The 12,781-nt window shown below is 42.0% G+C and overlaps 1 protein-coding gene across 4 annotated transcripts in view; it reads left to right on the top strand.

The window, feature by feature from the left end:
* Nucleotides 1-12,781, top strand: part of ASAP2 (ArfGAP with SH3 domain, ankyrin repeat and PH domain 2) — a 118,777-nt gene that overhangs the window by 101,292 nt on the left and 4,704 nt on the right. The window contains exons 22-27 of one of the 4 annotated variants that reach the window (XM_084826674.1): nucleotides 6-258; nucleotides 2,854-3,015; nucleotides 6,249-6,411; nucleotides 6,743-6,807; nucleotides 8,260-8,363; nucleotides 12,160-12,282. In XM_084826674.1, coding sequence (XP_084682800.1) covers nucleotides 6-258; nucleotides 2,854-3,015; nucleotides 6,249-6,411; nucleotides 6,743-6,807; nucleotides 8,260-8,363; nucleotides 12,160-12,282 — 870 coding nt within the window. Of the gene's footprint in view, nucleotides 1-5; nucleotides 259-2,853; nucleotides 3,016-6,248; nucleotides 6,412-6,742; nucleotides 6,808-8,259; nucleotides 8,364-12,159; nucleotides 12,486-12,781 lie in introns of those variants that run through there. The other 3 variants (XM_084826673.1, XM_084826676.1, XM_084826675.1) reach the window with 3 other exon arrangements.

Raw genomic sequence — 12,781 nt, 5'->3', positions numbered from 1 at the left:
TTAAGCAACCAAGTCCCAATCGAAGAGAGGACAGACCTGTAAGTTTCTATCAGCTAGGATCAAGCCAACTTCAGCCTAATGTGGCATCTTTGGCAAGAGATGCTGCCAATATAGCCAAGGACAAACAGAGAGGCTTTATGCCGAGCTTATTACAGAACGAGACCTATGGAGCCATACTCAGTAGCAGCCCACCTCCTACCCAGCCTGCGGCACCTGTTACAAATGCGCCTCCCTTGCCTCCCAGGAATATTGGAAAAGGTATGACAGCCATAATACTTTACAAGATGTGGAATGGCAAAGGCTTGGTTTCTTTTGCTTTGGAAATTTTAGTTTTACACTTAATTTGTCCAGGTAGGTATTAGATCTATACATTGCTGGGGTATCCTCCCTCCCCTGTTGTAACTTGGGATGAATCTGCACTTTGTATTTGCACACTCAGGTTGGAGGAAAGAAAAAAATGGTCAGAGTTAGGGTTAAGAGATATATGGAACATAAGCAGGCAGTTACATCAGGGACTAGTTTTGAAAAGAAGCTAGGTTTAATAGCGAAATTGTGAAGGCTAAACTAGTTTTATTATAATTAATGTTGTTGGCACAGGAGGGTAAGTTACATGAGGTGTCTAATTCACAGAGATGAATGAATGTAATTTTTTTTGGTTAAACTACTTCAACTACCTGGATATGCAGGTAAAGGCCTGATCTAAATTTCAGTAGTAATCCAAACATTGCCATCATTTTTAAGTGTGGAAGTTAGGTTTTTCTGGCTATGATTAACAAACCTACTCTAAACTGATAAGTTTGAGCTAATGTAAGTGTAATCCTATTGATTTTGGTGGCTGCTTTATTATGTGCAACCACTTCCTTTGGAATTAGATGTGAAATATGCAATTTACAATGGGGGTAAAAATACCTCCCTCTCACCTTCAGATATAGGTTCTCCGGGGCCAGGCTAAGATATGTTTTATTATTAATTTCTATTTACAAGTTACCCCGCATTTCAAGATGGTCATCAATATTTCCACTCCTCTTTTATTCTCACAACTGCCTGTGAGGTGTTATTCCCAACTTCACAGACAACCTGAGGATGATACACTTACTTGCCAAAGTTATTCGATGGGTCTAAGGTTAAGCTGAGACTTAAACTGAAATGTTGAAGTTGGACATGCAACAATTATTCACTGGACCACGGTGGCTATCTGTGATACAATAAATGCAATTTAAATGTAATCTAAAAACCTGAATGAGCAGAATCACTTGTTTAATTGATAGATTTTCTTGACTAACTACCATAATCAAATGATGGATTTTCTAGGAAATAATTTTAGATACATTTTATTTTAGATACATGTCTGGCTGGGACATGCTGGGATTTATAGGACTTTTTTCCATCTAAACATGCATAGGATTGCACCTTTAAATAACTTGCGGTCTTTGGCTAAACATTTCCTCTCAGTAAACCTGGTTGTAGTTTTTGCTACTTCATTAACTAACAGACTACCATTTTCCTTGCTACTATTATGGCTTTCTAAAAACTATTATTTCAATACTGTTCATCAGCAGATTACTGCTAAATTACTCTTCAATCAGGGCCGTGGTAGCTTAGTGGTTAAGACGCTGAACTGCAGACCAGAAGGTCGGCAGGTCAGCAGTTCGAGACCCGAGTGCTGTGTGGCAGAGTGAGCTCCCGTCTTCAGTCCCAGCTTCTGCCAACTTAGCAGTTCGAAAGCAAGAAATTGCAAGTAGATAAATAGGTACCGCTTTGGCGGGAAAGGTAACAGTGTTCTGTGCGCCTCGGTGCTCAGTCATGCCGGCCACATGACCACGGAAGCATCTTCGGACAGTGCTGGCTCTTCGGCTTAGAAACGGGGATGAGCACCACACCCTACAGTCGGACACGACTGGTGGGGGACACCTTTACCTTTACCTTTTTACTCTTCAATCATGAGAAAAGAACAGATTCATGGATTCAGTTATGTTTCACTCCTCCTTCAGTTGCTGTATCTTACACCAGCCTCCCCCAACCTGGTGCTCCCCAGATGTCTTGGATGACAACTCCCAGAACCCCCCAGCCAGCATAGTTAGACGGACAAAGACTTTTAAGTCTATTGCTGCTCCTGCCCATTAACTTCCCCATCCTGTTATCTGCTTCTTTCCTTAACCTACTGTGTGACAGATCTAGAAACCTACTTGCCATGGCAGTTAAAGGAGAAGGGCAAATGAGTGGATGCAGGAGCTAAGTAGTGGAAGCACCTATCACTGCCTTGTCTGCCACCACATCAGGAGTTTTACGGCGCAATCCTATGCATGGTTAGACAGAAAAAAGTCCTACAATTCCCAGCATTCCCCAGCTAGCATGGGAGATGTAGGACTTTTGTTCTGTCTAAACATGCATAGGATTGCACCCTTAAAGTCTCAGTCTGTAGTAAGAGGAAGCAACTGTATTTCCCTGTCTATCCCAACCCAATAGCTTGCTTTATCAAATTATATGGCAGTAGCAAAACACTGCGTTTTAAAAGGTGATTTAAAAAAAAAATTGGGGGAAACACTTGATGATACATCACATGCTGATGTGCTCTATTGAAAAGTATTGTTCTGAAGTGATATGAAAGCTTTGTGTCCAGTGTTTGATCTGTGGGGCTTCACTCGCATGTGCTTATCCCTTGATGTCGCAGTCATCAAGCCATGACCATGCATGTGTGAACAGGGCCTTAAAAATGGCCCTATCCTTGTGCAGTTCTGAAGTACAAGTGCCTCTGGACCACAGCCAGCCCAGTTAAGTAAAGGTGCTATTTTCTTCTCAAATCACAGCCAGCAGTAATTATAATAATAATACAGTGTTTTCTTTTCTTTTTAGTTCAGTCTTCATTTCTTGGCAGTGCTGTTCAGACCACTCCTTCACCGAACACACTGTGGAAGACAAATTCTTTAGGAATGGAAAGCATAAGCAGGCAAAGGTCTTCATCAGATCCACCAACTGTCCACCCCCCTGTTCCACCATTGCGTGGAACATCTACAAGTATGTTTGCACTTTGCCACGGCTTCCTTTATTTTTGCTGCATCTAATCACGGTTGGCCTCAGCATTCCATTCCACAACTCATGCTTCTTCCTCTCTTCCTGGTGGATGTAGTTGTAATACGCCTGGTGCTTTGCCATCTCATTGCTTGAGTATAAAGCATTGCTGAGGAATGGATCTCTCAGGGGAGTTTACCAAGGACTTCAGGCTATCCCCACAGTTTTTGAAAGTTTTTTTTAATTGTATAAAATTATGGATTTTAATTATCCCTATCTCACATTATTCTTGATATGGCCTATTAATTGTTACTTCTGAAGTCATACTATGGCTGTATGTTTGTTTTTTCATGAAAAGTAGGACTAAAAGTGTGACTTAAAAAATTACCTGGTGGTGTTAAACCACTCCTTATGAAGGTTAGTATGCATACCAGCCATGGAGGTATACCATATGCTTACCTTGCTGCTAGTTCAACTTTTAATGTATGAATTTCCAGAGCATTAGCCACATCTGTCTCATTCAGCAAAAACAACAGTCTTGTGGCACCTTAAAAGAATAACGAATATTATGGCATAAGCGTTTGTGGACTGGAGTCCATTTTAAGGTGCCACAAGACTCATCTATGTTTTTAATGTATGGGTTAAACTAGGGATAGGTGATCTGTTTCCTCCAGATATTTTGGACTATGTTTTCCATAAACCCTGACTATTGGCCATGATGGCTTGAGCTGATGGGAATTTTGGCCCAAAACATTTGGATGGCACCAGGCTGCCTACCCCTGGGTTAAATAATACTTAGTAGAATTTGGCTGTGTTTGAGTGTAACGTAAACTAGTTTATCATTACAGGAATGAGTCCCAGGGTTGTGCGCATTTATGTATTTATTTATTAAATTTCTGAATTGCCCATCTGGCTGGTCACCCGGCCACTCTGGGCGATGTACAACAGTACAATTTAAAACAGTAAAATTACACATTAAAACATCATCTAAAAATACCCTAACCCACCCCAAATGCTTGCCTGAACAACCATGTTTTCAATGCATGATGGAAGAGGGGACTCCCCCTCCCCTCCCCATTAAAGAGGGGGCTCCCCCTCCCCTCTTCTCCTTTGGCATGGCTGCAAGGAGATGGCAAGCTTTTGTTTCCATTTTTGATTAACCACAATTTAGCATTATGTCCAAACCCAGACAAACTGTGGTAGTTTTAACTGTGGTTTAATGAAAAAGAGCCTCGTGTGGTGCAGAGTGGTAGGCAGCAGTATTGCAACCGAAAGTCCCCCCACGACCTGAGTTCTGTCCCAGCGGAAGCTCAGGTCAACTCAGCCTTCCATCCTTCCGAGGTCGGTAAAATGAGTACCCACCTTGCTGGGGGAAAGGTAGTCACAACTGGGGAAGGCAATGGCAAACCACCCCGCTATAGTCTGCCATGAAAACGCCAGCACAAGCGGCATCCCTCTAGGAGTCAGTAATGACTCGGTGCTTGCACAGGAGGAACCTTTCCTTTTCCTTAATGAAACAAGCCAACTTTGTAAATGAAGGTTTGAAGATTGCTTGTTTCTTTAAACCACAGTTAAGTAAAAAATGGACATGAATGCTTTTGATCTCCTCACAGCTGCACCTGAGGAGGGGTGTGGTGCAAGACCAAGGCTCACCTAGGTTTGTTCCTGTAACAATAAACCATACTTTATCATTACATTCAAACAAGGCTGTTATCTAGCTGTGATCTATAATAGGCAGGGTTCCATAATACCCATAATATAAATGGTGTGTACTAAATAACATGTTTGGGGCTGTCTTGTTGTAGGATACTTTTCAAACCTTCCCTATATGTTACACCAGGATGAATCGATTAAATGCTTCAGAGCAGTGTCTGAGTTAATCTGCTCATTTTTCCACTGCAAAATCTTCTTGCGCTTTGCTTGAATTTATATTGCAGGAAAAAATAATCAATAGGAGGTGTGTTTTGAAAGTGGGAAATAAAAAACTGGCTTTTAAGGACCTGTCCTGAGAAAGCGTTTGACTTCTACCTCGTTCTCAGTGTCATCAGGAGCAGACCAATCACAAATATTTCCGTGGTACTTCTGTGAAAATGATATGAATAGATATATTGAGTTTGTACCCAAATACCTATAAAAATGTGAGAGGTGTTGAATCTACTCTCTTTGGCTGGAGATAGCATAAGAACTAGTATGCTGGTCCCAAGGTGTGGTCTGAAGCCACGTGAAGCAGCCACCTTGCTGAAGCTAAGCATGTCAAGTTCTGTTCAGTGCTTGGATGAGAGACTGACTGGGAACTCCAGGTTGAGTTCCATCATGAAAGAAGGGCAAGATATCAGTCTGATAAAGAATACTGGAATCTAAGCATGTTTAAATATATGTTTAGGTATTTTAATGAATAGGAATTAAGTTCACTGTATTTGTAATTGTTTCCCTAACTCGGCACCAAGAGGAAAGCCTGCATAAGAAAAGTTCAAATTGGAATATCTGAAAAACTAACAATTCAAAGCAGCTTTCTCCCACTTGGTGCCCTCCAGATGTTTTGGAGTCCAACATCAGCCCCAGCCAGCATGGCCTATCGTGAAGAAGCTGGGAGTGGTAGTTCAAAACATCTGGAGGGCACCAGGTTAGGGAAACCTGGTTTAAAAACTGCCAGACTTAGAAAGTTCAATTCCAGATACTTTCAAACAAAGAGGCAGTGCACGTATAACTCTGGCGTGCAAATTCTATGTGTGGTGGTGTGTGGGAGTGAGTCTTCACAGGCATACAGTATTTAATACTCAGTCCATACCCATGCAGTGCATCCCATTTTTGTAGTGGATTGATGGAATGTGTGAGGGGACCTACACATTCATGAATGTATTCAAATGACTCATAGTAAATATTTTGTTTATGCGGGAAAGAGGCATGAACCCGAGCCTACATCCTGGGTTGTAGAACATGCCAAAGTCATGTATGAACAGGCTCTCACCGTGCAATTCTCTATATGTATTACCACTGAGTTCAATAGGACTTAATCCCAGAAAAGTGTGTATAGGATCGCATCCTTAGTCCTGCCATACTTTGTCTTGAGCCTTTGTTTTTGGTGTAAAGGAAGGATTAAATGTACTTCAGAAATTGTTCAGCATTTTTTAAAATTTATTTTGGAAACAATCTTCTGTAGTAGCAGTGTTATTTGGAGAAGTAATTTCAAGCATTCCAGCATTCATCATCAATATATTATTATATGTGCATTTTTATAGATATACTCTCTCCAGCACCACCTCCAGTTGCAAAGACAGCCAGTGTTCTTGAAGCTTTGAACCAGCAGTCAAAACAGCCAGCTGTGCCACAGCCCAAACCTACACCACCACCACTCCCTCCACAGCCTCCGAGTAGAATTTCTCAGAAAAAGCCTGCTTCCGGGTAATTTGTGACATTTACTTCCTAAAGCTCTGCAGGCCAGTAAGAGATTGCATACTCAAATTGTTTCTGAATGTCAGGTCCATATTATATTACACTTTTTCCAAAATCTCATTCGCACTTTCTGTTATGTTTAAGACTGTCCCTTTTTAATGGTTTTTTTGTTGTGTTTCGTTTAGTTCAGTTGTTCTCAAACAAGGAGCAGAGCAGTGGACAGGCCCCATCAGCAATATTAACCCCTAATAGCATACCGATTATTTTTCTAAAGATAAATGGGATGTAACAAACTACAGAAGTGATTATGGGTAGTAATGTTTGCTTCTCTCCTGAACAGGACTGACAAGTTATCCAGCTTAACTAACAAGAATAAGGGATCTGGATCTCTGCAGCAATCTTGTGGTAATTTTTTTTAAACCATAGTTTTATTTTCTGCTCTTTTTAGCAGTAACTTTGGGCCAACTGACATGTTTATTTTGTATGTGGTAAAACCTGCATGCAGTGATGTAGCGCGCAATCCTATGCATGTTTAGACAGAAAGAAGTCCTACAACTCCCAGAGTTCCCCTAACATTTTCTGGGCTGTCACAAAGAATGAGTGATGGGAAAAAGATGAATACTGATTCCTTGACTTTAAGATTTTGCTTGCAAGGTCACAAGGCATAAAACCATTCTTTTCAATACCACTTAAGCTTGCATAGTGTGTGTTGGACTGTAGGCAAAAGAACATGAGAGGAGCTGTGCTGAATCAGAGCAAAGGCCTATCTAGTCCACATTCTGTTCCCTCGGTGGCCACCCAGAAGCCTCTGGGAAGTCTGTAAGCTGGAGAAGAGTGCAATAGCAACCTCCTGCTCATGTTCCTTAGCAGCTGGTATTCCGAGGCATACTGCCTCTGATACTGGAAGTAATACATAGCTGTCATTACTAGTAGCCGTTGATAGCCTTGGATCTTCTTCTTGGTCTCTGTGAATCACATATATGGGCTCTGGGCCTGCGCAGAGCCTCGATTTGGGAAACTTCTATACCCAAGAAGTTTTGGAGGGAACCCTTCCCTCACCGTCCCAGTGCAGAAGTGCCTAGCAGGTTCCCGCTTATTCCATCAGCGCTCTTTCGACCACCATTGTCGTAGCCTTATCTGGGAACTTCTCTTGTGTTCAGTTAATTTGAAAGCAAGAGGTTGTCAGAAAGCTGAGGTTTTATCCTTCCTTCCTTCCTTCCTTCCTTCCTTCCTTCCTTCCTTCCTGTCTCTCTCTCTTTATATATTTCTGCCTTTATCTGCTGCATTATTTGATTTATTTTGTGTTTCACGATCCTGGGATTGCCCTTGTGGGTGTTTGGCCCTCAAGGCACCATTTAGGAAGTGTTTCTGTTGTGGGAGCAAGGCAGGCACTCCCTGGGTCCTCTCTGCCTCGGTGAAGGACACGTTGTTGAAGCTTTTCCTCCACGCCAGACATTCTCAAAACAGGCTCGGCGTAATCGTGCTGATCAGCTAAAAGCTGCACTTTGGAAGAAAGCGCTTGAGGCAGTTACAGACTCACTGGTGGCCCAGGTCTCTTCCCCTGGCGGGGGATATTCCTGCCTCGCCTGTGCCTGTGTAAGTGTTGGTAGTTACCTCCCTGCCCACATCCTATACCCGTTTCCCTGAGGATGACTAAGTCCCTTACCTTGGGGCAGGCGCTCACACTTTCACTGGCCAAGAAATTGACCCAGTTGACCTAGCAGCTGAGGGACTTTTGGTGTGAGAAATAATTGATAGTTTGGGGACAGCCATAAATGCATTATATTATCTAAAAATAGAGCAATGTCTGTTATTTTAAGAGTCAGTTGTAACTGAAAATCTTCTTTCTTTTAATAGCAGGAGAGTCTTCATCTGAGATTGCAGGACCACAGATAGCCCCTTCAACAAACATGTCAGCACCAATCCAACCTCCAGCTCCAATGCCAAGAAAGTCCCAAATAGTAAGTAGTGAAGAATCTAGTTCAGTCCCTTAAATGTTTGTATTTGGTAGCTCTTCACACTGGGAATAAAGGCATTGTGTGGTCTCTGATGACTTTGAAAGGGGAGGGCAGTTTCTTTAGATTCCATTGTTCTACTGTTTCTCTTTCTTGCCATCCTTCGAATATGAATATATATTGAGGTTAGTCTGAGAAACAAACAAAAAAAGGAGCATCTGGTCTTTTATGTATCACTTGTTTTGAAAGAGCTTCACTGAAGTCACATGTAAGTCTGGGACTACTCCCAAGAAAATTGTTTGTGTGGTGTAGCTGTAAACCACAGCCAATGGTTGTTGAACAAGCTGTGAAAATCTAGCCTATGCAACAATCCTTAGTTATCAGTCAGTTAGGTTGAACCCCTCGGAGTAACCTAGTTTCACTTGATTCCTATCACGTGGTAACAGCAAAAGTCAACACATAGTGTATGTGCAGGGGAGGGACTAAATATACAGTAAGCGAAATGGATTGTGCTAAAAAGATCTAAGTAAATTACCTTAGCAGAAGCTTTGGTAGGAAAGGATATTAGCTAGATGAAGCAAGCAAGTTAAGGGCGCAATCCTATGTAAGTTTAGACAGAAAAAAGTCCTACAACTGCCAGCATGACCCAACCACCATTGCTGGCTGGGAAATGCTGGGAGTTGTAGGACTTCTTTCTGTCTAACCATGCATATGATTGAGCCTTAAATAACTCACTTCAACCTTTTGGTTTCTTTATCAAGTTATCATAGAAATGAGCCACAAGTTAGAGACTTTATTTATTATTGTTTATTACATTTATATACCACCCCATAGCCAAAGCTGTCTGGGCAGTTCACAAAAGTTAAAACATTAAAATACAGTATCTGAAGCTTAAAAACCATTTACATAAAAGCATACTGACAATATATACAGACAACATATATCTAAAAATAACTCTGAACTAAAACAAGTTTTTAAAAAATCCAACAATAAAACAACACAGCTTAAAGACAGTATACAAGAATCAGCAAAAGGAACAAGAGTTCTAAAAAGGGAAGGCCTGTTGGAATAATAGAGTCTTTAATGCCTGCTTAAAAACCTTCAACGAGGTCAGCAGGTGCATTTCAACCGGCAGGTCGTTCCAGAACTGGGGGGCGGCAAAGAAAAGGTCCTCCTGTGTGTGGCTGCCAATCTCACATTAGGCAGCCGCAGCAGATAGCCCTCAGAGGACCTTGGGTGGCGGTCTGGGACGTAGGGGAGAAGGCACTCCCCAAGGTACCTTGGACCTAGACCATGTAAGGCCTTAAACATAAGAACCAGCACTTTATATTGTGCTCGGAAACAAATTGGCAGCCAGTGTAAAGATTTTAAAACTGGTGTAATATGGTCTCCTCGAGACTTGAAGCCATTTTAGCCAGAGATAAGATATGTGGGAACAGATGTGGGTATATACTTGGTTTTCTAGGAATGCTGGACTAAACCTTTTAATTGTAAATACAGATGTTCAGTATTTTGTGCTTCAGTTACATAGGCCTTGTTCAGATGTAATGGTAGTGTCCAGTTGGGACTCATGGGTTAATTAACCCACAAATTGTGGGAATGTGTGCTACATGCAAGCTGCTTCCTGTTTTCATTAACAACCCTTAAATACTGCATTCAGGGGTTGTTTCGTGACATCCAAATAGGAATACTTGGGGTTGTTCTTGGGTTAAACAATCCCAGGTTAACTCAAGAACAAGCCACAATGCAGCATTGTTAATGCAAACAGGAAGCGACATGCATGCAGCATGCATCCCCACAATTAGGGATGTACGAAACCCTTTACCTGGAGTCCGCAGGGGGTCCGTGGGGGGAGAGGCAATCCGTCCCTCCCCCCCAGAATCCTCGCCAGCCGGCTCCACTCCGTGGAGAGTCCGCGGAGCTGCCGGCCGGCTCCGTCTGCTGCCAATCTGCGGACGCAAATGGCGTCTGGTGTAGCGAACGCCATTTACGTCCCTTCTCTTTGCTGTGATAGGCTACGTAAATATTTATGTAGCCTATCACGGCAAAGAGCAGGGATGCCATTTTCTTCCGCAGGCTGGCAGCGGACGGCAGTAGATGAACCGGACCCAGCCGGTGGCAGGTAGGATCTGTTCCAGGGCAACTTCACAGGGTGGCGGAGGTGGGTGATCCGTTCCGCCACGGACTCCGAGGGACCGGATTCTTTAGAATCTGGCCTCATTGGAGTCCATGGCGGAATTCTCTAACATCCTTACCCACAATTCATGGGATAATTAACCCACAATTTGCCACTGGACAGTGCCATTACATCTGAACAGGGGTCATAGTGTAGTACATCTAATAGTGCAAAGGCTACTCAAAAAAACATAGTAAATAATTCCTTATTGAGACAGGGTTTAGTGAAATGCAGTGAGTTTTGAGCTTAAATAGTTATTCAGAGGAAAATCCTTTTACGTGCTTCAAAAGCAGCTATACACATCACTTACAAGCAGTGATCTCAATTTCTGTAACTTTTAATTAATAAAAGTACTTTTAATTAATAAAAAAAGCATAATTTTGCCATGTCAATTCCTTGACACCATAGTATGGATGTGATGACCATCTTCATAAAGCTGCCACTTTTCAGGCCTTTTAAGAACTCTTAAATATTTTTAAATTTATTCAGATTTTTTGGTGTTGCTTGTGGGTCTTATTTTATCGATGTTAGTCTCTGTTGCTTGAATTATGCTGTATTATTTTATAGTTGGTTGATCTATTTTAATATTTTCTTGATATTGTAAGCTGCCCAGAGAACTTTGTTATTGGTAAAAACAATATTGGTGAAATTATTGGTAAAAAAATAACATAAATAACTATTACATTGTGAAAATTGCATGAATTTCTGAATAGTATTTTTAGCCAGTTCTGTGAATGGCATTATTTGCAGAATGTCTAATAGAGTAATCAAAGAATGTCATTGGATATTCTGGAAAGTGGAAGTTCTTGTAGTTGCCGGATAATATATACTTTGGACAAACATCTTAACTACCTTTTGGTTCCCAGAGACAGATGTAGTGAATCTTGACATTAACATTTGTGACTGCTCTGAAAAGATCAAGTGCTGCATGAATTAAGTGCGTACTCTGTTTGCTGCTGCTGCATGTCTAGTCTGCTGTGTACACAGCTCTGGAAGCTGTACCTGGTTGCCTGTACATGCAGTGAAATAGATGTGTGATGGTATGCCCTTACTGAGTGCTGTTTATATGTATAGTAATCTTTGCTTGTGCTTGAAGGCCAAAGTGGTAAGGGCAGCTTAATAAGTTATTTTCCTACATAAGTATTAATTACTTACTTTGTGGTGGAGAAGCTTGCATCTTGTCATTTGTGAATGGCAAAACATGATGGGTATGTCAGTCCAGATGTACACATTTGGAAGACAGTGTAAAACATGTATGCATACTTGTAGGGAAAAATAATGCAGGAAAGACTATAGTTCAGTAGTCGAGCCCCTGCTTTGCATGCAGAAGGTCCCTGATGCACACCCTGGCATCTCCAGGTAGAGCAGGGAAAGACTTCCATCTGAAATTCTGGAGGAGCCGCTGCCAATCAGTGTAGGCAATACTGAGCTAGATGGACCAGTGATCTGACAGTGTAAGGCAGCCACCTGATGTTCCATGTCCTATGTTCTGCTGCCAGAACCTTTTGCATACAAAGAAAAACAAACCACTTATGTCCTCTCATTGAAACTAACTATATTTCTGTTGTAGCTGGTTAATGTTTTCAACACATGGCTCTTCTATTTTTGTGCCTTTCTGTATTACAGTCAAAAACAAAGCCCAAGAGAGTAAAAGCCATTTACAACTGTGTAGCCGATAATCCAGATGAGCTAACGTTCTCAGAAGGTGATGTCATCATAGTTGACGGTGAGGAAGATCAGGAGTGGTGGGTAAGTATTTTTCAGCTAAAACGCATCCAGGGCTGTAATGCAGTGTGTGTATTTATAAAAACATTATCAGGAACTTACCTGCAACAGTCAACAGAACTGAATTGCGGGTCTAAGTACTCTAGAAGTATCTACTAAAAGAAATACGAGGAAGGACATTATTTCTGACTCATTTCAACCAATGGCTTTCTTCAGTCCTTCTCTTTCTGCAGAATGCACATCTGTATAGATCAACAGTGGGGATCCTCCGGCCCAACAGGCATGCCTCTGGAGAGGTGAGGGGCAAGGGAAAGTGGCTCTGCTGGGAGCTGCCTCCTCAAGGTGTCTTGACCACCTCGAAGCAGAGGTTCGTGATGGCTTCCTGTGTCTGGATTGGCAGAGCAGAGCACTCAGTTCTTCCTTTGCCAGCCAGGACCAAAGAGGATCAGGCTGGTGAAGCAAGGACGGGACTTTCTTCCTCTCCACCAACGCTGTGTAGCTGATTGGGCTGGTTAAGTGGGTC

This window comes from Heloderma suspectum, chromosome 1 (assembly GCF_057233095.1).
Source record: "Heloderma suspectum isolate Gila_16-S chromosome 1, 16-S_ref, whole genome shotgun sequence".
Classification (NCBI taxonomy): domain Eukaryota; kingdom Metazoa; phylum Chordata; class Lepidosauria; order Squamata; family Helodermatidae; genus Heloderma; species Heloderma suspectum.
This window is presented reverse-complemented; position numbering and strand designations above follow the sequence as displayed.